This window comes from Condylura cristata, unplaced genomic scaffold (genome assembly GCF_000260355.1).
Source record: "Condylura cristata isolate star-nosed mole 26May11 unplaced genomic scaffold, ConCri1.0 scaffold00002, whole genome shotgun sequence".
Lineage (NCBI taxonomy): Eukaryota > Metazoa > Chordata > Mammalia > Eulipotyphla > Talpidae > Condylura > Condylura cristata.
This window is the reverse complement of record NW_004567103.1, coordinates 77,575,041-77,600,700: the sequence shown is the minus strand read 5'-3', so window position 1 is coordinate 77,600,700 and position 25,660 is coordinate 77,575,041. Positions and strand designations below refer to the sequence as shown.

General features: G+C 33.3%; 1 protein-coding gene across 3 annotated transcripts in view; it reads right to left on the bottom strand.

Annotated features, from left to right (window-relative positions):
• Window positions 1–25,660, bottom strand: part of DPP10 (dipeptidyl-peptidase 10 (non-functional)) — a 1,217,772-nt gene that overhangs the window by 234,011 nt on the left and 958,101 nt on the right. For all 3 annotated transcript variants that reach the window (XM_012726412.1, XM_004674706.2, XM_004674707.2), the window contains exon 5: window positions 12,411–12,485. In XM_012726412.1, the coding sequence (XP_012581866.1) occupies window positions 12,411–12,485 (75 nt within the window). The remainder of the gene's footprint in view (window positions 1–12,410; window positions 12,486–25,660) is intronic.

Genomic DNA, 25,660 nt, shown 5'->3' with positions numbered 1-25,660 from the left:
ATGTTTAACATGTCATTTATCTATTTATTTTCTTTGATCTTTATGTCTTAGTAAACAAGCTCCATGTGGGCAACAAATTCTCACATATTTTGTCCAGTGTGGTATCCAGAGCACATATACAATGCTGAGCACACAGTGAGCACACTATGAATACTTATTGAAAGAATTTGTGATTAATGAATATAACATTTTCCATTAAAATAATTTCAACACTGTGATTAATATTATGACCTTTAATTTTGATCCTAGCTCTGCTATTATCTAGCAGGTCTTCATCAAATCACTTGAACTTTTTATTCAATTTTCTCATCCAAAAAAATAATAATGCTTAAAAGGTCAAATTAAAAGAATACAAACATAATAACACAGAATTCATGAGAATGTTATCTGAGATAAACTTGTTGGAAATGAATATGGCAATATACTTCAATAACCTTTAAAAATAACTGTTATTTGTACCTGTTATTTGTATCTGATGAATTATGGATACAGTTTTAAGGGTGTTAATAATTATCAAAGAATTATTATAGCAAGCAAATTTGAAAAAAAAAAAAACTAAATATCCAAATATTTGGGAAGTGTGCTGTATGCTTTTGGTTTATTTATATAATAATTTCTCTGAAAATAAAGACTTTATTTTAGATTGAATGAATTAAAAAGTATAATCGATTAATTCCATAGTTATAGATTTTGTATTCTTTACTAATCTCATGACAATCAAAAAAAAAACATTGTTTAAAGTTCCCTTTCACATTATCTTTTGCAACATGTTTTTGCAAAAGATATGCCAATAATTCAAAAATATTTTTATTATAATAGACAGAATTATAGCATTACTGAATCTGCAAATATAGGTAAAATAATTGATTAATAAGTTATCCTCATCTCAGAAAGTAATTATGTTATTATACAAAATAGGTATACATAGTAAGTAAAAAGGAAAGTTGTTCCAAGAGAAATGAGCCAGAATGAGAAAGAGAAACACCAGATGTCTTCACTTACATGTGGAATCTAGAGAAACCCAACAAAGGATCAGATACAGTCAAACTGTAGGACTAAAGACCATAGTTCTGAGACACTCAGGTGGAAAGGGAGGGAGGGAGAAGGGGGAGAGAGAACAGAGAACAGAACTGGAGGAGAATGCAGCAAGGATAGTAAGCTGTTTTGGTGATCGGAAAATATAGTATGCACACCTGATGGAAGAAATCTTATATTTCTAAAAAATAGACAAGGGCTTTGTCAATAGATAAATAAATTAATTAAGTGTAAAATTTGCTCCTCAATTCCACGTACAGGGGATTTAATGACAAAGCAAAACCCCTACCTTAAAAATTATTGATATTTTGTATTTGAAATATATAAGGGAGAAGCATGTTTCTAAACAGAATGAAAAAAAAATACAAAAGTCATTGCTAATCAGGTATTATTCACAAATTTGAGGAGAAAAATATACATACAACAACTAGTATAAGGATGAAATTTATTTGGAAACACATCTATTATCTAATTCTTTTATGAAGGTCAAACTTTAGTTACCACTGGATTTTTGTTAGCTTTATAAATTATATCCGATTTTGAAACAAGATCCTTTAAAGGTTGCTAAGAATGTAAAGTGTCTTCTTCCACTAAGTACAGAAGCTGTCACCCTCTCACTCTGCCCCTGGTTTCAGCTATTCAAAAAGCAAACAACTGGCAATAAAGTGTATTTACATAGTAGCTAATGCTGGATTAACACAGATTAACGTCCAGTTAAAGCCCTAAATTAAGGTCCAGTTAAAGAACAATGGTAGATAAAATTGTGAAAAATTACATTGAAAATAATTATGCATAAATAAGTAAAAGTAAGTATGATTATGAATACTTCGTTATGTTCCTGGTACAAGGTACAACATATACACCAGATTAAATAGCTCATCTAAATAAAAATTTTGTTTTAAGAAATGAACATCAATTTTTTTGACAATAAACTGTAGTCATTTTCTGGCTGAGGTCTTTTAAAATTGTGTTGGCTTCATTACTCTAATTATATTCTCCACTCCATTTATTCAGAAACATTAAGGTCCTTTTCATTTGGCTAATTAAGAGGACTCACACATCACCCACTTTCTTTGACTGGGTTAAATTACTAACATACAAACCTTAACTGTTTTTCTTTCTTAAATAAGCAACACAAAAACAATTAAAAGTTAATTAGTGTAGACTCCAATTAGGAATCACACACAATATTATTGTCTCTTGTTATAATCAGAAAACACTACTGGATTTCTATGCACACACATTTTTTTTTTCTTTATCTTTGAAGTTTTATAGATAAACAGAGCCAACCCCATGGGGATGACCTGGTTGGTGTGTCCTCAACCAGCATGCTTATATCAGATGCAGGACTTCACCAAAAAGTAGACACAGTGTAAAACAACAATAATTCAATTTGCTTAAATAGAAAGTGAGGAAGAGGGAGATGGGGAAAGAAAAAATACTGACTGTCCTGTGGTCATATACCATTTGCCTGTCCTCAGAACACATCCACTGAGCACAGACCAAGGTCCCAGACAAAGCCTTATGTGGTGACCTGGCAGATTACCCCTCCACACCAGTGGGGTATGTGCCAGAACTTTAATTACTAACGTCTGGAAATCCAGAAGCGTAACCACCAAAAATCCCAGTGATTTTAACTACCAAAAGTCCAGTAGTTAACTGTAAAAAAAAAAATAAGACTCAGATTTGTCCCTCCTTTCAACTTATCTTTCCTGCTCGAGAGTGGAGTTTGGAAAATTTGACCTTTTCCTATGAAGATGGTTAACTATGAAGAACACTGCTAACTCAGGTTGTTCCTCAGTAGAGTACGAATTATTATTGTTATTCTATTTGGAAACTTTATTCTATATTTGATCATTTTCAAAATAGGTATATGACTCAATGAAGCAAACTCTACTACAATCAGCTAAAATCAGAAAAATCTGGGACTGTATTATCTGCAAGATTTCAAACTTGACACATTAGCAGAGAGTCTCATGTTTTTCTTCCTGTGTTTATGCTATGGAAACCTTTGTTTTATGCTAAAAAATCCATCTAAGGGCCCTCCCTGGTGGTGCAGCGAGTTAAAGCATAGCAATAAGAAGCTATGCTTCAGCAGGAGTTCAATCCCCGCCCCAGGAGGTGACCCACATGGCGCAGCAGACCTCTCCTGACCGGCCTGCTGGTCCTCTTAACAGTGTAATTTGTCGGTTTGCCTGTTCTCTGGTGAATCCACTCACCGCCCCTGCGCCTCTGGCCTGTACCCCAGTTCTGTGTGCATAAATAAATTAAATTTTTAAAAATCCATCTAAACTATTCTTTGCAAGAATATTTCACTACTCAGGATATTTATCATTCTTGCTCTGTTTTTCAAGTTTTCTCTTTCCACAGTTACATACTGAACCCTTTATTATAGTTTCTAAATCTTTGAGTAGTATTGTCTTCTTATATACAATCTCCAGGTAGGTAAAAAATCTAAGATGTTTTCCAATTGCCCTTGGAACATCTGACTATTTACAGCTGTATTATAGAGCAGCACCAAGTAGCACATATATAAGCTAAGCTATATATATGTAAGTTTGATTTTTTGTAGCCAAGTTAATAAAAATAAACAGATTAAATCAATTTATTGTCTTCTAAAATTTATGTTTTCACCCTCCCTTCCTTCCTCCCTCCCTTTCCTTTTTAATAATCTCACAGAATTCTGCTTTAGCCAAGGAAAAGAAATCACAGATTATCATTAACATATTTTTCCATGCCTTACTGTCTTTAGTAAGGAGGTTAATGGGAACACAGGTGAGCAGATGTAGTGACAGTAGAAAAAAACAGGGCATTCTATGGGCAGTGGAAGACAGGATGACCTCAGAGTTAACTGCAAGTTCTATGTATTTGAACACTGTCATTTTCTTAGGCTACAATTTCCCTTAGTTTATTGTTAATACAATTATTTAAAATATTAGTGCACCCCAAGTGTATGAAGTTTAATAGCTGAGCTAATCCCATGACCAGATCATGCACTCCCAGAGACTTCTTAAATATGTCTCTCTAATTGTGAAGCAGTGAAGTATTAAGGCCCAAAATTTAATTAGATAATTCACTAGAGTTACTTTTTCAGTCAGCAGTGCATGCAGGATTCATTTTACAGTGATTACTTCTTAGTTAAAATAGATATCTATCATAAAAAAGGCTTGTCTACAGAGCTACAGAATAGTTGGAACATAAACTGGGATGAATGCATCCAACTCTAGAGAATTAACGATGCTATTCTCACCTAGAGCATCAAGTTAGGAAGACAGACTTCAACACAGTTACTGAAATACACGTATAATTGATTGGGTCATTCCATTAAACACAATTTGAATGATTCATTCACATTTTATGTTTCTGTTCACAAAGAACTTATTCCCATGAAGATTTATTTCCCATCATGTATAAAGGACAGTACTAATTATGTTAGAACAACAGTATATTTAATTGAAGTTTCTGACTGTAAACATGAGACAAGTTGACAGTATTAAATAAGCAGCTAATTTAACTATTCATTAGCCTATTCAATGTGTAGTTTTAACTCAAACAGTAAGAATGCTACAAGAGAGAATTAAAAATTGCTAAAAAAAAAGTTTCCATTTATTTCTTATTTGTCTTTAGAAGGTGTATGTGTGTGTGTGTGCATAAACACACTACTGATTTTCAAGGATAGCTTAATGAAACATATAAAATTCAAATGAATCAATAACTCAAATAGTGAGAAAATATGTAAAATGGACATATAAATGTTCAAACTCTATCTTAACCTCATTCAGATTAACATAGAAAATGAATTTGAATGAAATGGGAAATACTATTAACCACAAATAATTTGACAATCCAGATCGCTTAATATCTTGATTTTATCATATGTTGCAGCAATTTTTCTTATTTAAAGTTATTTTTAATTATATGGTGTCAAATTGTATACAATTATGTAGTTGGGTATTTCTGAGGACAACTTCCAAAAAGTATATATACAAATAAAAAGTATAACTCCTAGTGTGAGGAAGTATAAAAAATGCTAACTAAATTTTACAAATAAGTATTATTTGTCTTACAAGGGCTTAATTAAAAATAGTGTTCACTTGATATAATTTCAAATAAATGAGAAAATAATTCTGTCAAAGTACAGAATAAATTTGTAAAGATATCTAATAGTTTTAATGCAATCAAAGAACCAGAGGCTTTGGAACAGGAGATGAAACTGAGTCGCACCTCTGCATCTGGGGCCCTTAAGTAAGCTCATTTGCATCCTTAATTCTCTTATCTGTATATAATATAGAAATGACCAAGGAAACCACTTAGGGAGTGGTTTAATTACGGATATATGAATATATCTAGATCTCTCTCTCTATATATATATAGATAGATATATATATAAAATGTGTATACACAAAAGTGTACACACACACACAGAACAAACTTTAAATGGTAAGCTCTATTGTGGTATATAGTGACTAGAAAGGAGCACAGTAATATTTAAGATTTTGCCTGGACGATGGCTACAAATATCTGCTAAGTTTGTAAAATTTCACCTGTATATATGCATGTATACACATCAACAAAAATTAAGTATAAATAGTTTGCACATTTTTACTCTAAATTCCATGCACTCCTTAGTAATATAACAGTTTAAGCATCAACTTTGAAGGATAAATGAGGTCAGACCAGAGGCCAAGATTAAAAAGAAATAGTTATTAAATTTGGGGTCCAAATAATCTGAAATACTAAAGAAATAAAAGGTCATCTTTCTTAAATAATATTTTCTGTAAATCATTGTGATGTACACAGTTACGTTCTAAATGCATAGATATTTTCTCAGAGAGTGTTCTATGATTTTAGGGAATCAGCTCCTCTAGACAGAGACTCTCAATCTTGAGTGTACATCAGAACCACCTCAAAGGCCTGTTAAACCACAGATTGCTAAGCTCCAGCTCCAGTGTCTCTCATTCAGTGGGTCTGGGCAGAATTCCAATACAGCATTTCAGGCAATGCCTAGGTGAACCTAATGCTACTATTCTGGGATTACACAATGAGAACAACTGTTCCAGAAAACAGAAAACAAGAATACAACCTTTCAATCCTAAATTATATAAGACAAGTTTGAGAATCTCCTATTTTTTACATTTTCAAAAAAAAAAAATTAAGAATAACCCCATCTACTATAAGGAGAAACTATAAGGAATAAGGGAGTATGCATAAAGCCATTTGCACAAATTAACTGAGGCATGATATAGATTTTAATTTTTATTTCTAGTCTTTTCTTTGTATGGAGTATTGTGGTGGAGGTTACTGGGACTTTGTTGGTGGAAATGGTGTATTAATATACACATGAAGAGGTATGAACTTGCATTACTAAAACATGCACTGTTTTATAAAATCATGCTATATTGAATAAAAAATGTACAAAAGACTGGTTCACTTAAATTCTGTGGTGTTCAATCTTGGATGCACATTACAACCCCCCTGGGAAAGTTTTTAGCCTCTACTGTCTAGGTTATGTCCCTGAACGATTAAATCAGAACTTTATAGGGCGGGACCTACACATTAATAATTTTTAAACTCTCTAGATGACTCTGATATACAGTGAAGACAAAATTCCTGTGGTAGTTCAACAAATGTGGATTGTTCACTATATGCCATTCACTGGAGAAACTCTAGTGGGGGGGGGATTATAGTCAAGGAAGCAAAGTTTTTGATTTTAAGGGTCAATCTTTTAGCCGAGGGACAGTTTCATAAGTGAATAAATCAAATATCATGACACATTATTAAGAAAAAAGTATAAAACAAATGTCATGAAAAGTATAAAGGCCACAAACTTTCATCTGGAAATTAAGGAGTAAGTTTGCTATAGACTCCAGTTCATTAATTCCTACATTAATAATAAAAATCTTTTTGAGCAACACTCTGAGGCACTGTGTTAGATACAATAAGAGCTGTGATAAATTCTACCAACAGGAGGTATTATTCCATGAACCATCAGATAGGGGAATTTGGTCCAGATTTGAGATTGGAACCAAATATGATTGAGTTGGCCTTTAAATACTAAGTAAAAGTTACTGAAACAAAGGAAAATATATGGGCAGGAGTTTGTTCCAGGTGGAAGAATAGTGAAATCTTCATGATAGGAAGGGAGATGTTATTTGAGGTAGTATAGGAAACCCCACAACTCTTAAAGTTAGGGGACATTTGGAGAAATAAGATTAAAAAGCCAGAAGCACCTCACAGGCTGATGGTAGACATTTCATCCTATCAAAAAAAAAAAATTTAAACAAAGGGTGACAAAAGATTTTCTTTAGGAAAAAAAAAATCCATTTACTCTGAATTTGGAAAGTTGATTAAAAGAAACAAAAGGGATTGAAGAAAAACCTGACAGGGCCCATTATCTCAAAAAAGAGATGATGTATGCAAGTTAGCCCATTATTTCTAGGACCATTCATCCATCCTTATACCACCCTTCCTGTAAGGATGAATATAAGAGAACACAGGTAAGAAAATTACCTCTGAGTTATTGCCAGGTAATCAGTGTGCATATGATGGTCATTGGGTAAGGAAAAAAGCATACAGTGATTGTCTTTCCTTGTCCTATTAACAAGACTATACACCATAATTATAGAAATATTTTTTCTCAAATACATTTACATGCTTAACAACAGTTGGATGAATTTAAATGCGTGTGTGTGTGTGTGTGTGTGTGTGTGAGAGAGATGTGGTACTTAATTTGCTTTCATCTATTTTCCCTGCTACCATGTAACTTTAAAACCTTATTTTAAAATAAAAACTGGAGGGACATTCTAAAAGAATCTGATTTCCTACTACTTTAGTGTATCAGTTACCACCTGAAGGTTTCTAACTTAGCTTTGTTGTAGAGTAGGCTTCCCTATAAACAGGATCCCGACTGAGATGACAAGTACTGCCATTGTGAGAAGCTGACTGGCCATAAAAAGACATAATTAGAAATATTCCCCTCCACTTTAGCAAAGGCAGCCAGGTTTAATTCCTATAATCACCAGCAAAATGCTCCTTTTAGAATGAGGCAAAGATAGTACAGAATAAGGAAGACAATGACAAGGCAGTGCCCCTGCATTGGAACAATTATTGTAAATATTTATTTTATACCTCTTCAAAAGCAGATACCCTTCATTTTAACTAGAAATGATCTTTCCTTCATTTTCCCTCTTTCTACTCCTTTTCCCTTTTAGTAAGTACAGATATATCTCAGTGTCTTTGCCACATTAGAAGAATCTTACAGGGAAGAAAGGAAAGAGAAAAAAAAAAAAAACAAAAAACTTCTATCTTGATCTTTCTATAGATTCCTATCACAACAAGCATAAAATATCCTCAAGTCAGCTAGGAATCATATTATATCCCTGATTTATAAAAATCATTAATCTGATCCCCCCAGAAAAGAAAGCAACTTTCCACTTTGTGGAAATTAAAGTTTTGATGCCACAGAGCACAGATATCATAATTTACTTAGGGAAAATACTATTCATATTATCAAATTAGAATTAACAGCAATAATTCTCAAGAGAAAATCTTCAGTCTCTTCTCAAAATAGTAACTAACCATTGGTTTATATTTTACAGTTTTGGTTCGTAGTGCAGCTTTTGATTAAAAAACAGCTCATAAACCTGCTATAATAATCATACCTGCTTTGCATTTATAACTTAGTGGACACCTTAAATGTAATAAACCAGCAACAGGTATAGATAGCATGAGTGAGTATATTTCCAATCCATGTCCAAACTTCTAGTATTTACAAGAAACCTATCTTCAAGATATGCAAACACAGATCTAGTTAAAGTCTGGAAACAATCCAACAAGCAGATGGTAACTTTAAAAAAGTCAGGAACATATTAAGGCCAAATAAAATAAACTTCCACTACCAAAAAAAAAAAAAGTAATAATAGAGATAAAGATGAACATTATACTAAGACTAAGGGCTTAATAAAATAAGAATAAATAACACCTATCTATATACTGATTGAGGTAAAGAATAAACACTGGTTGATTAATGAATATGGAGTTTCCTTTGGAGTAATTAAATTTTTTTGATAGTTAGAAGAAGGAAATGAAAAGTATTATGTCTCTTACTTCAATCAAACACTAAAACTGATTAAGCTTACTGAGGAAGCAATGTTGAGAGACAAAAGTTGAAGTCAAATCAACATCTTGACTTCTTTCAACAAATAGTGAGACAGGTCGTGCATACAAAGAAAAAGTTTGAAGGGAATGTGAGGTGCCATTATAGTAACACATAAATGATAATGGTAAAAAGTGCTTTATTGCTGTATGGATAAAGTTTTAGTTATCTGGACAGAAGAACAAACCAACTACAATGTTCTCTTGAGTCAAAGCCTAGTGTAGAGGAAGACACTCATTTTATTCAAAACTCTGAAGGCTGAAAGTTAAGAAACTATAGAACAAAAAATATGAAATCAGCAGGTTTGTTTTTGATGTTTAAGGAAAGCATGAAAGCATAAAAGTTCAAGTTGAAGCAGCAATTGTTGAAGCTGAATCCATTTGCCCATAAGCTCATAAATTTCAATACAGATAACAGTTTTACATTAGATACTTATGTTAGAAGATGACATTCAATTAAATGAAGACAGTGCTTGACTGCTATAGTCAGGGCAACTGACTTTTATATCAGGGGACAAAGAAGATGGTGACTTTAATCTAAATACTTATTCAAAAATAAAATAATCCTATGGCTTAAGGCCCAACTATCCTAAAACCTTTAATGATTATGATCAACCAAATCTTCCTGTGCCCATAAATGGAAGGGGAAAAAAATAACCTGGATGGTAGCATATCTGTGCACATGATTTGATAAATATTTTAAGCCCACCTACTGCTCAAAAAAATATTCTTTGCAAAGTCAGTACTGCTCATTGACAATGAATCTGATCATCCAAGAGTTCTGATGGGGATATGCAAGGAGAAGAATCTTATTTTTATGTCTGCAAATATAACAGCCCACAGATCAAAGAATCATTTCAACTTTCAAGTATTACTGTTGAGGTAACACATTTTTATGACTATAGCTGTCAAAGATAGTGATTCCTATGATGAATCTGATTAGAGGAAATTGAAAAAAAAAAATCTGGAAAAATGCCACCATTCTAACCACCTTTAAGATTCTTATGATTCACAGGAGGAGGTCAAAATGTCAACACTAATATTCCAATTGAAGTTACTAAATACTCGCTGATGACTCTGAGGGTTTCAAGACTTCACTGGAGGAAATAACTGAAGATGAGGTGGAAACTGCAAGACAACTGGAATTAGAAGTGGTGAATGAATGTGTGAAAGAATTGTTGTAATTTCATGATAAAACCTAATAGACCAGGTATTACATATTATATAGGAAAGTGATTTAAGAGACTAGATTCCAGTTTTGTAAAAAGCTCTGGTGTATATAATATGCTATTAAAATAATGGCAAGCTGTAAAGAAGTCTTTTGTAAAGCAGAGTCAATTTCAACTATTTTCAAAGCTACCCAGATTCAGTCAGCAACTACCACCCGATAAGGAAAAGAATATTACTTTCCGAAGTCTTAGATTTTTTTTAAGCACAATGTATTTTTTAATTTAGTTATGTCCAACATTTTATAAACAATTAATTGCGGCACACAATACACTACAATATAGTGTGAAGACAACTTTTACAATATACTGGGAAAACAAAATATCAAGTGACTTTAAGGTTCTTAAAGTCACAATATCTCTGGCACGTTAAAGTATACATTATGATTTTGATGTACAGTTTAAGAAGTTTTTTCCTTAGTCCGACATCCCAGAGATTTTTCTGATCCTTTTTTTCCCCCTGCATACTTCAAATTTGTTTTAAATTTAATCCACAGTTCATTTTGAGTTTTGCAGTGAGTGCAATGCTTTTTTGTTCCTTTGTTTTACCAATGAATGTCCAATTGCTCTAGTGATATTTGTTGAAATTCATACATCTTTCCCAATGATGATTCTGCACCTTTCTCAAAAATAAGTTAGGCATATTTGTGTGGATTTATTTAGGGGACCTGTATTTGGTTTCATTGGTCTGTATGTCTATCCATCTGTCATTTTCACAGAAGGCTATTTCACAGTAATGTTGGTGATTCAAAAATATATTTGTATTAACATTTATTTTCAATTTATGATGGATCAGTTGCTATTAACTTTAAAAATATGTGGACAAATAACCTAATTTTGAAATATTTTTGGAAATTAACCTCATTACTTGCTCCACTTTCAGAATTTTCTACAAACACAAGACTTATTCTCAAATACAACCAATGAATCCATTGACTATAACACGAATGAATCTTTCCCAAAGTTGCAATATTTTTGTTTATAACAATATCTTTTTTTAGAATCACAAGTGATTTCTAGAATCTCACTTAAGATAACAGAATAGAAGAAAAAAGACCAAGATTTATAAGAGAAAAAAATGACATGACTTTGCTTCTAATCACCCTGGAATATTCAGTGTAAATTAATTAATTTAAGTTAAAAAAACATAAGCTCATCCATAAACTTAGAAATGCATATTTCAAAAGATTAAAGCCATCAAATAGACAGCCTATGAACTGTGAAATTTCATGAGTTCAAAGGCTTTCAACCCATTACATGAGTCTTCCTGCCTTAAGTCTATAAATTTTTATTGTCCATCTTAAAGCACATAAAACTTTCTTGAATGGTTTCCAATCACTTATTCACTACAAAAACTTATCTGCTGAATTGCTTTTTCAACATTTACTTTGCTTTTCAACAGTGCAAATTATATGTAAGTATAAAATACTCAACAACCATAAAGATCACTCTTATTGTGCCTAAATCTGACATAGAAAAATGAAACACTAATTGCAATTAGATAGTTTATTCTTTTCAGAATAACCTTAAGACTTGCCCCACTTTCAGAATTTTGTACCGTCACAAGACTTATTCTCAAATGCCATCAAAGAATCTATTGACCATAACATGAATCAATCCTTCCCCAATGTATACAATGACACTCAAAGCACATTTTTTGGAAACTCCCTAATCTACACCTACCTGGACATATAATTTCACAATAAGAATCAACTGAAATTGCATAAGCTTCTATTTAATGTATTTGCAAAACCCTGCTCTCTTCTCTAAAAAAAAAAAAAAAATGGAGTTGGGTCAGCACAGAATGGCAGTCAGTACTAGTAGCACAGATAGGGATGTTCCCAAAACTCTCTCATCCAGTATTGGTCATCAGTGTTCCCTAAAACTACTGGACAAGCCATATTTCCTCCACATAAGTAGATGACCAAGTAAAGCTAGGAAACACTATCAGGATATATCACAAAGTATAGTTTTCAAAAAAGATCACTACTTTACCTGTTTGACGTCATATGCCAGAAGAACATATTTTAAATCTGGTGAAACTGAATGTCTTGATGCTTTAAAAGTTACCTAGAATTAAAAAGAAACAATTATCTTTACCAAAAAAAAACATAAAAGCAGAGATTAATTTGGACATATATATATATATATATATATCAAAGATCTCAATTTCAACATACTATGAAAAAAATAATTTCTAATTCATATTCTAAATATGCATATGATACTTATATATGTATATATATGTATACACACACACATACATATATATACACACAAGTAGGTGTGATTATAAAGACAAATATTAAAATTTGGAAATGTTATATTCAAAGTTATGTTAAGAAAAAAGTTCATTTGAAAGCCAGGAATCACATGGAAAAATGCACAGCATTGTGCAAGTATAAACCTAAACCATCTACATAATATCATATCATTATCCAGGAAATGTAACCACAAGGAAACACTACCCTCACAGCTGTGAGAATGACGCATACCAAAATGACCAGTAGCAAATGTGGATGAGGGCGTGTAGAAAGAGGAACCATTGCACACTTTTGGTGGGGAAGTGACTCATTAATTCCTTAAGGAAAATTCCATACTTGGGAGTGATCTCAAAATATTAAGAATAGATCTATTATATGATATAGCAACTCAACTACTAGGTATTCACCTGAAGAACATAAAAACATTAACTCAAAGGAACTACCCACTATCACGTTCATTGTAGTGCAATGTACAATAGGCAGGCTATAGTAACAACCTAAATATCCAAGGACAGCTGAGTGAATTAAGAAGCTGTGACGGGCCCTCCCTGGTGGCGCAGCAGGTTAAAGCACAGCACTGAGAATATAAAGTCACTTCCACATGAGTTCTATTCCCGCCTGCCCCGGAGTTGACCACATGGCTTGGCAGACCTCTCCTGACCCGCCCGCTGCTCCCCTCAGCAGTGTACTTCGTCGATCCGCCTGTTCTGCTCCCCACTCTGTCTCTGGTGAAGCCTCTCACCCTCCGCATCTCTGGCCTGTACCCCAGTTCTGTATGAATAAATAAATAAATCTTTAAAAAAAAAAAAGAAGAAGAAGAAGAAGAAGAAGAAGCTGTGACAACTTTTGCTACATAATTCAGCTATTAAAAAAAAAAAAAAGTGGCCCTCCCTGGTAGCCCAACGGGTTAGGGCACAGCATTGTAAGCTAGTCACAGGAGTTCGGTGCAAGTTCAAGCCCCAGCCCAAAAGTGATCCACATGGCACAGCAGACCTCTTCTGTTTGCCTGCTGTTCTCCTCAACAGTGTACTTCCACGATCTGCCTGTTCTGCCCTAAGCTCTGTCTCATGAGTTCTCTTATCACCCCTGTATCTCTGGCCTGTACCCCAGTTCTGTATGCATAAATAAAAAATCTTTAGGGCCCTCTTTGCTGGTGCAGTGGGTGGAGCACTGCACTGTGAGCTAAGGTAAGCCAAGCAAACCTGGGCCACTTCAGTGCCAGTTGGATCCCTGGCCCCAGAGGTGACCCACATGGTGTGTAGACCTCTCCTGTCGTATCAGCTGCTCCTCTCAGCAGTGTACTTTGTATCTGCCTATTCTGTTCCCCACTCTGTTTCTGGTAAATCCTCTCACAACCCTTGCACTGCTGGCCTGTACCCCATTTCTGTATGCAGAGATAAATAAAAATCTTAAAAATAAATAAATAAATAAATAAATCTTTTTTAAAAAGATGAATGGTTGACATTTGGAACAACTGGATAGAACTGGAGGTGGTAAATCCTAAGTGAAATAAATCAGGAGACGAAAGACAAATATTGGATGGACTTAATCATATATAGAATATAAAAAGGGCTGGATAAAACAAACAAAAATGAACTCTAGAAACATGACTGAAAATTGAGAATACCTTAGGGAGGGGTAGTAAGATGAAAGGGGGAAGAAGATTCTATAGACTTTGCTGGATGTTTATGGGTGTCTATGTTTTATATATGATGTGGTAATAAAAATCTGAAGATGTATGAATCTGTACATCTGAATCACAGATGGCAATGTAATCCAATGTTACCTCAACTAAAAAAGAAAAAATGTAAGTCATAGTAACATTAAAAGAAAAAAATATCTGGCAGCATACAGTTCTACCTATGACCACTGAAAGACTAAGCTCACTTTTTCATTACAAGAGATAAAAGCAACAAAAATTCACTGAATTATTTTAAAACATTGTTAAACATTATTTAGTTTTCACAGTATAGGATCTTTCTACTCAGAGGAAGTCACCATATTTTCCCTACCACCAGAGTGCTCATAATCCCCCACCAACCACCATTTCACTATGTTTCCACCCCACACTGCTCTCTTAATGATAGTTTCAGATCTATAGTCTGCTTTCAAGGGCCACTCTTACAGTGTCTCTTTGCCTGATCCTTTGCTTGGTTTCTCTAGATTCCATATATAAGTTTAACTATTTGGTATGTCTCTTTTAAGAACACTGCTTTTATATTTTCTTGATACGTTAATCAAAAGAAAAAGAAACTGATATTTTGTGGTGTCATGATTTTCTATCACTGTACTTTTGTTTTCTTACAGGCTTTATATTAGTATTTAAAGGACACATTAAGGACAAAATTTCTTCAAAGGAAATTCCCAGTGTGAAATATACTGAAGTACAAACATACATTTGACTATAAATATGTAATATATACATGCACACACACACACACATACACACCCATATGTAGTAGATTTTGACTCTCCACCTTTATCTTTGACTAGACCTGATGTTGGAAAGAAATGAAAATAAAATGGAGGAGAAATACATTAGAATAGAAAGATGATTTTATTGAAAGACAGACTATATTTAATCTCATATTTAAAGATAAGGTGAGCAAACAGAAAATGATGAAGCCATTTTCTTTTTAGTTAGGAACCCCACACATAATGTAAAGTATAAGAAACCCAGACTAATCAATGTTTGGCAAAATATGTGTGGTTATATGTGTGTGTGTGTCTGTGTGTTAGCTTGAATCTCCTGGATCCTAGCACAGAGCTTTTAAAATTTTGGGAATTCCCTGATTGTAGAATTGTCTTTTGCTGCAAATAACTAGTATCTTTGCTCACAAAGATGTGTGTGAATGAGAAGACTTAGGGTGGGAACTAGAGAAGAGGGACCAGAAAAGTTATGAATGGGGATCAAAAAAATCAACCACCTGTGTACCTGAAGAGAGGATTAGAACTTCCAACCTTATCTGGAGGTCAGAATGGATGGAAGGGATGGAGAAGGAGTTTGATAAATTATATAATAGAAAAAAAGTATGCAGGTAAATATCCTCATTCTTTTTCATTTTCTCTAGATAAAAATCTTTGAATGATGAGCTTTAAATGAAGTCTCTTGTCAATAATATTTATGTATCAGGAGGGTAACATGCCAAAATTTTTCAAAGACAAAGGTTAAGCTTGGACCTTCTGATGTCTTCTATTTATCCCCATTTGTTGCCTTTGTAATAGACCGATGATCAGAAGTGTAGCACTTTCAATGTAAAAAGTAAATTATCAAACTTGAAAGGGGGTTATGGGAACCATAAAATTTGTAGCCATGTTGGACAGAAATGCAAGCCACAGGGAACACAGGAATTAGAACTGAAGTGGGGGCAATCATTGAGTTTTTAACCTGTAGGCATTGCACAAAATCTGGGTAGTTAGTGTCAGAATTTAATTGAAATGTAGATTATCGAGTTGGTAGCAAGTAACTGTTGGATTAGCACAGTTTGTAATCGTCACCAAAATGAGCCAAGAGAATGTTACGATCTTGGACAACAAGCTTACATGGTAATGCTATGATCAGCAGCTTTTTTTCCTACATCCTTCCTTCTTTTGCAATTCGTGTCTAGGAACACTTCAGAAGGTCAGGATAATCATTAGCAGAAATCCATTTTAAGAAACCCGGTCTATTAATTTCTTTAACAGATTTCAGTAACAATGGCAGCAACAAACAGTAGCAGTAGCAGTAGCAATTGAACAACCACTGATCTACCATCTATCATAAACTGTAAATTGTTTAGAACTTTTAGTTTTCAACAATCCTCACCCCTGTTCCTGACAACACTGTGAGGTATGCATTGTCATTGTTATATTTTCTTTTTTCTATCACTGATTGATGTATTTCAACTTGATAGAAACTAGTTTGTGGAGGCTTGGGTGGGGGGAGAAATTAACCCGTGGGGAATTAAGGGTGACACACAAAGTCATCTCCTTATCATTATAGTAGCAGGAGGTGTATTATTGCACAGTAAGGGGAGATTTTCTGTTATTTGAAAATTGGTTAAGAGGGTAATACCATCATCTCCTGCTTTTAGGGATTAGAAAAATTCTAATACCACAGCTCTTAAACTTTTCTCAAAGTCACAGAGGACCAGCATAACAGAAGAAAACAGGAGAATGTGCTTTCATAAACTGTGCATTATCTCAGCAGCAGGACTGTTTCTTTTTTCTTTTTCTTATTTGTTTGTTTGTTTGTTTGTTTGTGTTTTTTCTTAAAGAAAGCTTCCTAGTTTAAAGCCTGAATTATTTAAAGAAAAAACCTCACTTCTCTTGTTCCCCTCCACTCTCATGTGATGTTCCTTTCCCAAATTAACTTCACACGTTCACAGGTATGTCTGTGCCTCTGGTAACAACAGTTTAGTATCTTTTACAGTTCCTACAATTATCCAGTCTGGCACTTTATTAATTATCACTTATAGTGCCTCCAGCTTATGCAGCATGAAAACTGGGAAACTTTCCAAGTACCTTTTCAGGAGCCCAAGCTGCTGAACCTTCTCTGAATTTAGAGTTGTATTCAGGTAACTGGTGCTGCAAAAAGACTTGCTGATGATACATGTGTAAGAACACAGTCTTACAGCTTAGTTCAGGGACTACGGAATTCTCAGGCAAATTCTTCTTAGTGTAAGCCTTTAATGTTATCATCTGTTACATCTGGGAGATTAATTCTTCCAAGCAGCCACAGGAGACCCTTCAGTCTACAGTGACCCTATTTATAGGCATTAATATAGTTCTGGTTGAATCACAACCTGATATGGCTTCAAATTAGTGCTTTGGGAAGTTTATGATTGCCAATAATGCTATTATGTTACCTACATATTTAATTACTTAATCACTATTGAAATTAAAAGCTGCAGATGTGTTTATTGGTATTATTCAGCAATGATGCCTACTGGTGTATTTTTTTGAACACCGAATGTAGAACAAAGGCCATTAAAATACATGAACTCTGCCATTTAGGAACATTCCATTAATGTCAAGCAAGGAAGGATAAACAGAGGAAAATAAACATGCAGGTGGCTGACTAAACCAATAAGAAAGACAAGACAGTAATTAAGTTGACGATCAAATGCATCCTGAACAGCAGCTTGTGAAGATGTTGCACTTTCTCATTTGTAAGTAACATTCTATTCTACCAAAATCCACTTACTGAAACTTATAATGACATACACCATGATAGACACTGACATGATATAAAGTTTAAAAACTTAGGTCACTCAAATCTTTTTCATATTATATTGGGAAGACTTAAGATAGGGTTATCTCTTTCCATAGTCCCTGGTAGAGCAGGAGTCCAAAGTCTAAATGACTCAAAGGACATGGTGATTAATAGAATGAAACTGTTGAATAAATCGAAGGAAATGAATTAGGGAGGCTACCTAAAAAGAGCAAATAAAATATTCCCTCAGCTTTAAGTAATCATTGTCTTGTAGCAAAGTGTATAAATTATTTCTAGAAATTCTATTTTGTTTTTTTAGATAAGGTAGAAATCAAAATTTTAATATGCAATGTCATGGTTTCTAAAATGCCCAGTACTTTTAAATGTATATAAGAATCAGATTATGCCTGTTTTTTTTTTCTTTTTTGTTAATGTAGTAACTGGCATAATGAGAAGGAAGAAGAAAATAAGACAGATAGATGCTTGAAGATTCAGTAACAGAGTTGTATCTGGTGGGTATGTAAGTGAAAAATTCATAATCCAATGTTTTTCAGTTAAATGAAACTGTAGACTACAGTATAAGACTAACCTTCACAAACTGCACAAGCAGCTTAAAACCATTTCTGGGGGAAAGGTGGGTTCAGCACCATACATTACTACTAATATTAATAATGTGTGGATGATTGCCTGCATGAATATGGCAGAGCTGATCACTGTTTTCCTAGATGCTGATCTTAAAGCCAATAAAGCAGAAAAAAAACATATTTGACTTTAGAACTCTGGAGGATGGGTGGAAAATGAGTTTTGTCTGATGTTATTTTGAGGTCATGAGGTCTGCTCAGACTCTCAAGACAACACAAGAAAGCAATGTCAAGGAAGTAAAAAAGCAGCAAGGTCATTGAGAGGAACAGATTTAAACAGGAAAGACTGTCTATAAAAACAATCAAAAGCCAAAAATCAGAGGATGATGAAAGTGTACAAAGTAATTTCAAGTTTTCAAATTGTTGTCACTAAGTGAAAGATATTGCTGCAGAGCAAGCTAGTGTTAAATGAAATGCAAACATATTTTGAAATTTTAGATGTGTATTGTGTAGTGATGATTATCCAGGGAATCCAATAGGAGTTTTTTGAGATTACTTCATAAAAGTCTGGAGTTTCAGGGAGATATCTGAAATCATCACCATAAATCAGTTATATGAACTATTAGGTGAACATTTATGTTCACATCAAATAAAAGGGGGAACACCCTCAAACAGAAGAGTACTTGTAGTGGAGATATTAGTAGTAACAATGCCAGTGTAGTGCAGGTATGAGTATTGTTTACTACACTCATTATTACTTCTGTTCTTTAAATGTTCACATTTTCTTTCTCAAACATTTGTTCAATCTGTTCTACCTTCTGGAATATCACTACCTTGTATTCTAATTGTATTTCCCTAAAATTCCAAGTTTTTAATTCTCCCCCCTTTAAGTTTCCCTTGTCCTTTTCAGCTCAAGTGATTCATGTGACCTCATATGTATATAATTATATGTGCAGTTCATCTAATCATTGATCACTGTTTCATGATTGCTCTTTGAGGTTGTTTGGAACTGCAATTTACATCTTTTATTGCTACAGTAATGCCCCTATTAGAGGCTCCATTGTAATGATTCACTCTTGTCAGAAACATTATAACTAGCAGTAGAAATAAGATAATGATGGTGTTCCAAGATGTCAGATACTGAAGATCATGGCAAGAAATCATTAAACACAAATCTAAATGTCAGAAGTGCCAGAAATAAAGAAATATTCATTTGTATAGCTGGAGGGCAAAAAAAAAAAAAAAGACTGAGCAAAAGGAGAAGAATAAGGGATAGGTTTAAAATGAACAAAAGCTAGTAAGAATAAATTGACTGCTTTAATACGAAGACAGAATGATAGAAAACTGTGCAATTGGGCAACTGGGTTCAAGTTCAAAATCTTGTAACAAGCTGGTGATTTTCTCTCTTAAAGAAATACTAGTCTATCAACTTTGGCTAGATAATCCTGTACATCTTAAAATATAGGTGGGCACATTTTTAACATACAGAGAATAGTGAAAACAAGAAAGTAGGTGTTTGTGGCACAACTGGTCATTTTATCCAGTTGTCTTCAACTCTACTCCATCAAATTCCCTCATTACTCAATCTCATTCTTGAGTCATTGACATCTGCCAAAAATGTTTAGAGAAGTCCTCCCTCATTGTAAAATATATACATATAGGCCCTCCCTGGTGGCGCAGCGGGTTAAAGCACTGCACTGAGAAGCTGAAGCCACTTCCGCATGAGTTCAAATCCCGCCTGCCCCGGAGGAGACCACATGGCGCGGCAGACCTCTCCTGACCCGCCCGCTGCTCCCCTCAGCAGTATGCTTCGTCGATCTGCCTGTTCTGCTCCCCACTCTGTCTCTGGTGAAGCCTCTCACCGCCCCTGAGCCTCTGGCCTGTACCCCAGTTCTGTATGTACAAATAAATAAATCTTAAAAAAAAAATATATATATATATACATATATTTTTTGAAAATATCTGATTAATTATATAGTGTATATAATTATATAATAAGCTGTTTGCCTAGTGCAGACTATAAATGATCATAAAATGACCATGAGCATTTAAGTGAAAGGAGGGAGTAAAATGATTACAGGTGAGAAAGCAAAAATATCAAAAGAAGTCAGAAAAGATGGGAAACAAATATCCAGGGGAATTATTCCAAAGATGATCTCTCTTTTTTTGCCCAAATGAAGGGAACAAAGAAGGGACTGATATATATATATATATATATATATATATATATATTTTAAATTGTGTAATTCTAAACAAAGTCATGATTATTTTGTAGTCATAACCATTTTTATATCCAAGGGATATTAAAATCAAATCTTCTATTGCATTTTTTAATGTTTTCTATTCCTAACAATTCAGTTGTCTTTGTGATGTCCATATTCTCCATGTTTGTTAAACTTAATGGTGTTGTTTTTGTTGTTGTTTTTGCCATCATGACTTACAGCGTACTAACATATTTTGTGAAACAAAGCAAAGCAGAAAATAGCATAGAGAACCTTATAGCGTTTAAGACTATTGAGTCAGCACCTATTACTTTGTAGAGTGCCTCAAGTATCTCTGTACTGTTCAAATGTGAACTATTCATAGATCATGTATTTAAACATTTATTAACCATGACCTCAAAATTACATTATTAACATTAAAAAAAAAGTGCAAGGCAGATGAATTTGAGAATGCCAGTATTCCTTTATTTACAATACCAATGAGTTAAAAAAGTGTTGACTGCAGAAGGAAAGGAATATGACAACTAGCATATTTATGTAGATTAGTATATGTAAATTTATTCAAACTACCTTTGCAGTTTAGTTTGTGTGCTGTCTACTGACTCTTCTAATTGTCTTAATTCTTTCTAAACATCACATTTAAAATATATTCTTTTTCTTAAGTGGTGCTGTTGCATAATGACACACATGCACTAAAGTATACAGAATATAGTGAAAATGAAAAGTTATGAAAATTTTAAAAAAATAACATGTTCAAATCTGTGAATGAGTATTCCTCATCATGGTCTAATCTTAAACATCATTTCATAGGCAAAATGATGTGGACTAGCACATCTTTGGTAGCACATTACTTAAGCTCACTCTTGCCATTGTATTCCATCTAGTAAGTATTACAGATCATAATTCTGTAGCCAAAATAATAGTAAACATTTTAAAATATATACATATTTATACATTTGTCAATATCATTTTATTTCTGTCACATTCCAGAAGATAGTTTCTCAATTCTATATTTTTAAAAAGAAAATAAAATGACCAACTTACTATATAAAATATTAATGGTTTTTAACCTGGCTAGCTCCTCTTTACAAAAGGAATAAAAACACAGAAATAAAACTGTTTAACCAATAAACATTCTTCGTAGTTGGTAACTGTTAATTTCTATGTTACAAAGTTCCATTTAAGTTGATATAACCTTCTCAGGTTAGCATTACCATTAATAAAGTCCAAAGAGTAAGAAAAAAAGACAACCTAAATGAAACTTACTTGTTTTAGATCTGCCATTTTCTGGCAATTATCCCTCAATCCTGTCTAAGATACAACTTTCTCCTCTGTAATTTCTATCTTTAGCTAATTGTTGCATACAGCTGTGTAAGAGTTATTTATTAACCATCTTAAATGGACCATGCTGCACAGTACTAATCATGACTTATGTCTCAAAATAGTGCTATTTGTGATAGATCTAGCAAGTAAAAGTCATGATAGTCAAGAAAATTTTAATAGTACTCAATAAATCTCATAAGAAAAAAAGGGTAAACTATATAATATGAAAGACAGAATAGCCTATTGCAGTCTTGAAAGTCAGTGAATAACTATATGTAAAGATACAGAAATCTGCAACATAATCTGACTATAAACATATAGAGGGAGCATCATAAACTGCTAAAATGCCTCTCTTAAAAGTTCAAAACCAGGGCCCTCCCTGGTGGTGCAGCAGGTTACAGCACAGCACTAAGACACTAAAGCCACTTCAGCATGAGTTCGATCCCCGCCCTGGAGGTGATCTGCCTGCTGCTACCCTCAGCAGTGTACTTCGTCGGTTGGCCTGTTCTGCTCCCCACTCTGTCTCTGTTGAATCCTCTCATTACCCCTCCACCTGTGGCCTGTACCTCAGTTCTGTATGCATAAATAAATATTTTTTTTAAAAAAACAGTTCAAAACCAACTAAGACCAAGAGTAAAAGTCATTTAAGTAGATATATATATTATGTGAAATTCTAATATATCACTACCTAAAATGAATACAATATAATGAAATATAACATATAATCATATGTAAAATACACATAATAAAACTGGTTAGGCAGCCATCAGAAACTCAAGGAGAAAAAAATGGTTTCTACGGCGAATTACTTTGAGTTGAGTTGTCATTTATTCAACTTGCATCTTAATGGCCCAAATCATAAGTTATTTCATATTGTCCATTTTCTTAGAAATGTTCATATACTTATCTTTAGCTTTTAGAATGCTAAAAGCTTTATCCTGTCTGTAATTATTTAAACATTCTGAGAAAGATGGGTTAAATGTAAGCCATGTTCAGTGTACATGTTTCTTTTTTTCCCCCATGAGTATTAATTGTATTTCATTTGAAAAACTAAGGATAGATTAAATAGGTAATATTTAAATCCTTATGGGGAATATGGTTTCTTTAACTTCTATTGACATGATATTTATAACCAAATGAGTTCATTATATTGATTTACTCACAACTCCTATATTTATTCTTCCTTATTTCATAAATTCATTGTTCATTCCTTTCTTTCAATGGTTAATAATGTATACAGTTGTACTAAAAGAGCTGAAATGCAGAAAAATATTTTCAGTTGATCTTCCAACTGGTGGTGAATGAATAATTCTAATGATTTTCAGGATATATAAAGAAAAGTTTTACTATACATGAGCATTACTTGCAAAGTACCACAGTGAAATAGCTTATCCAAGAACCTCACTGGAAAAGAAAAAAAATATGAACCCATTGTTAATACACATCTGACAAAATGCTTCTCATTCTAAATCATACTTAAACAATTTCCAATCGATATAACAATTAAGTGCTTTTTCCATCAGCCAAATTGAAATTAACTAAAATGTTGATAATACTAAGGGAGCAGAGCAGCTTAATAGGAAATACCATATACAATTGGTGGACCGGATTAATGCAACTTAATACTATTTATTGAATTTCAAATTGACCTTTCCAATGACCCAAAATAGTACTTCTATAAACTTAGTCTTCAAATACAATTCAAAAATGGCTGCCAAGTATATTTATAGGTGTACAGTAGGAAATCGATAAATGGTACTACATCATGTAAGAACATTCTATGTGCTCATAAATGATATTAAAGAAAAACAGAAAGGTTCCTATAAAAAGATCTTCACGTTTCATTAAGCAGATAGAACATATCGAACAACCGTACTAATGAAATTAAATATACTCATTAGTGCATATATTTTGAAATATTTAATTGTTGGAGTATAGATCTAGGAAGACAGATATATCTGGAGAATTTGGGCAGTATAAGTATGTTATATGGCTGCCTTCAAAAAGAGGGATGAGAGGAAAATAGTATGAAATTTTCTAATATGTGTACTGGCTTTGTCCAAAATAAGTTTCTGTAATAATAGAAATATTTTACATGTTCACTGCCCAATGTGGTAGACAGATTAATTTGATTACTGGAAGCTGAAATGTGGCTGGGGTTACTAAAAGATGCAATTTCTAATTTCAGATGATTTTAAGTAATTTAAAAATAAATTTAAAAGCACATGTGGCTAATGGCTATCACTATCAAATGACTCATTGTGCTATTTATTCCTTTCTATTTCTAGCTATTTGCTTTCAATTAACTATTTTTTTAAAAGTCAATAAGGGGACATTAGAATAATTTTTGTATCTTCCACTATTCTATATTTATTAAAATACCAATAGTTGATAAGTGACTGATTATAAAAATCCATAAAGAGCTGGTGATACTCTACAAAAACAAAGTAAACAGTAATCAATCCATTCAATAAATGAGCAAAAAAGCTAAAAAAAGATATTTCTCAAAAGAAGAAATGCAAATGGCCAACAAGTATATGAAAAATGTTATATCATTTACAATTAGGTAATTGCAAATCAAAACCATGATGAGATACCTGTGAGAATGGCAAATATTCAAAAACCAGGAAACAGCAAGTATTGGTGAGGATGTAAAGAGAAAGGAACTGTCCTACACAGCTGTTGGGAATGCAAACTGGGCAAATAACTATGGAAGGTTATATGAGGGTTCCACAAACTACTAAAAATTAAGTTTTTCATATGGCCCAGCAATTCCACTGCTAGGTATCTAACCAAAGGGCACAGAAATGTTAATTCAAAAGAGTACCTGCCACCCCTATGTTTAATGCAGTACTGTTTACAATAGCAAAGATATGGAAACAACCCAAATAACCAAATATAGATGACTAGATCAAGAAGGTGTGGTGTGTGCGTATATATGTATGTACACACACACACACACCAGAACACAATTCAGCAATAAAAACTGATAAACTCATGCAATTCACAGCAACATGGAAGGAATTATATTCAATGAAATAAACCAGAAAGAAAAAAAAAAGTATTAGATGGTTTCACTTATAGGGGCCAGGGGAAAAAAAAGCTATAATAAGTTAAAAAACTAAATCAACAGGTAACTTATTAATTAGAAGCATTCTGCAAGGGAAGGAGAGGGCCAGGGATCAAAACAGAGGAGGGAATATGTTCTAATACAAGATACTATTTTGATGGTGCACAGGTGAATTCGTGTGGGAATTTTATAGAGACTACAGAGGAGAAAGCATGCATTGTACAAAAAGTAAGTATGATAAAAAATTTGTGTTAAAATAGTAAGTATGATATAAAATTTGTGTTAAAATATATATTTAATACAAATTACAATTTTAAGGGGCAAATGTAACTTATGCAGCAAGTAGGATATTGCAATAGATAAAGTAAAGACAATGAATTATAAAAAATAGTATCACACAAATGGGCTCTGATTTATTTAGCACTTACAAAAATGAATGCTCTGTTCCCGCAGAAAAAGAACATATGTGAATTCATGTGTATGTGCTTTTAGAAAGATGATATATAATTGTATACATAAGGATGTAAAATTACTGAGTGTATGAATAAAATATTTTCTACTTCTTTTACAGAGAACAGAATGTTATTCTAA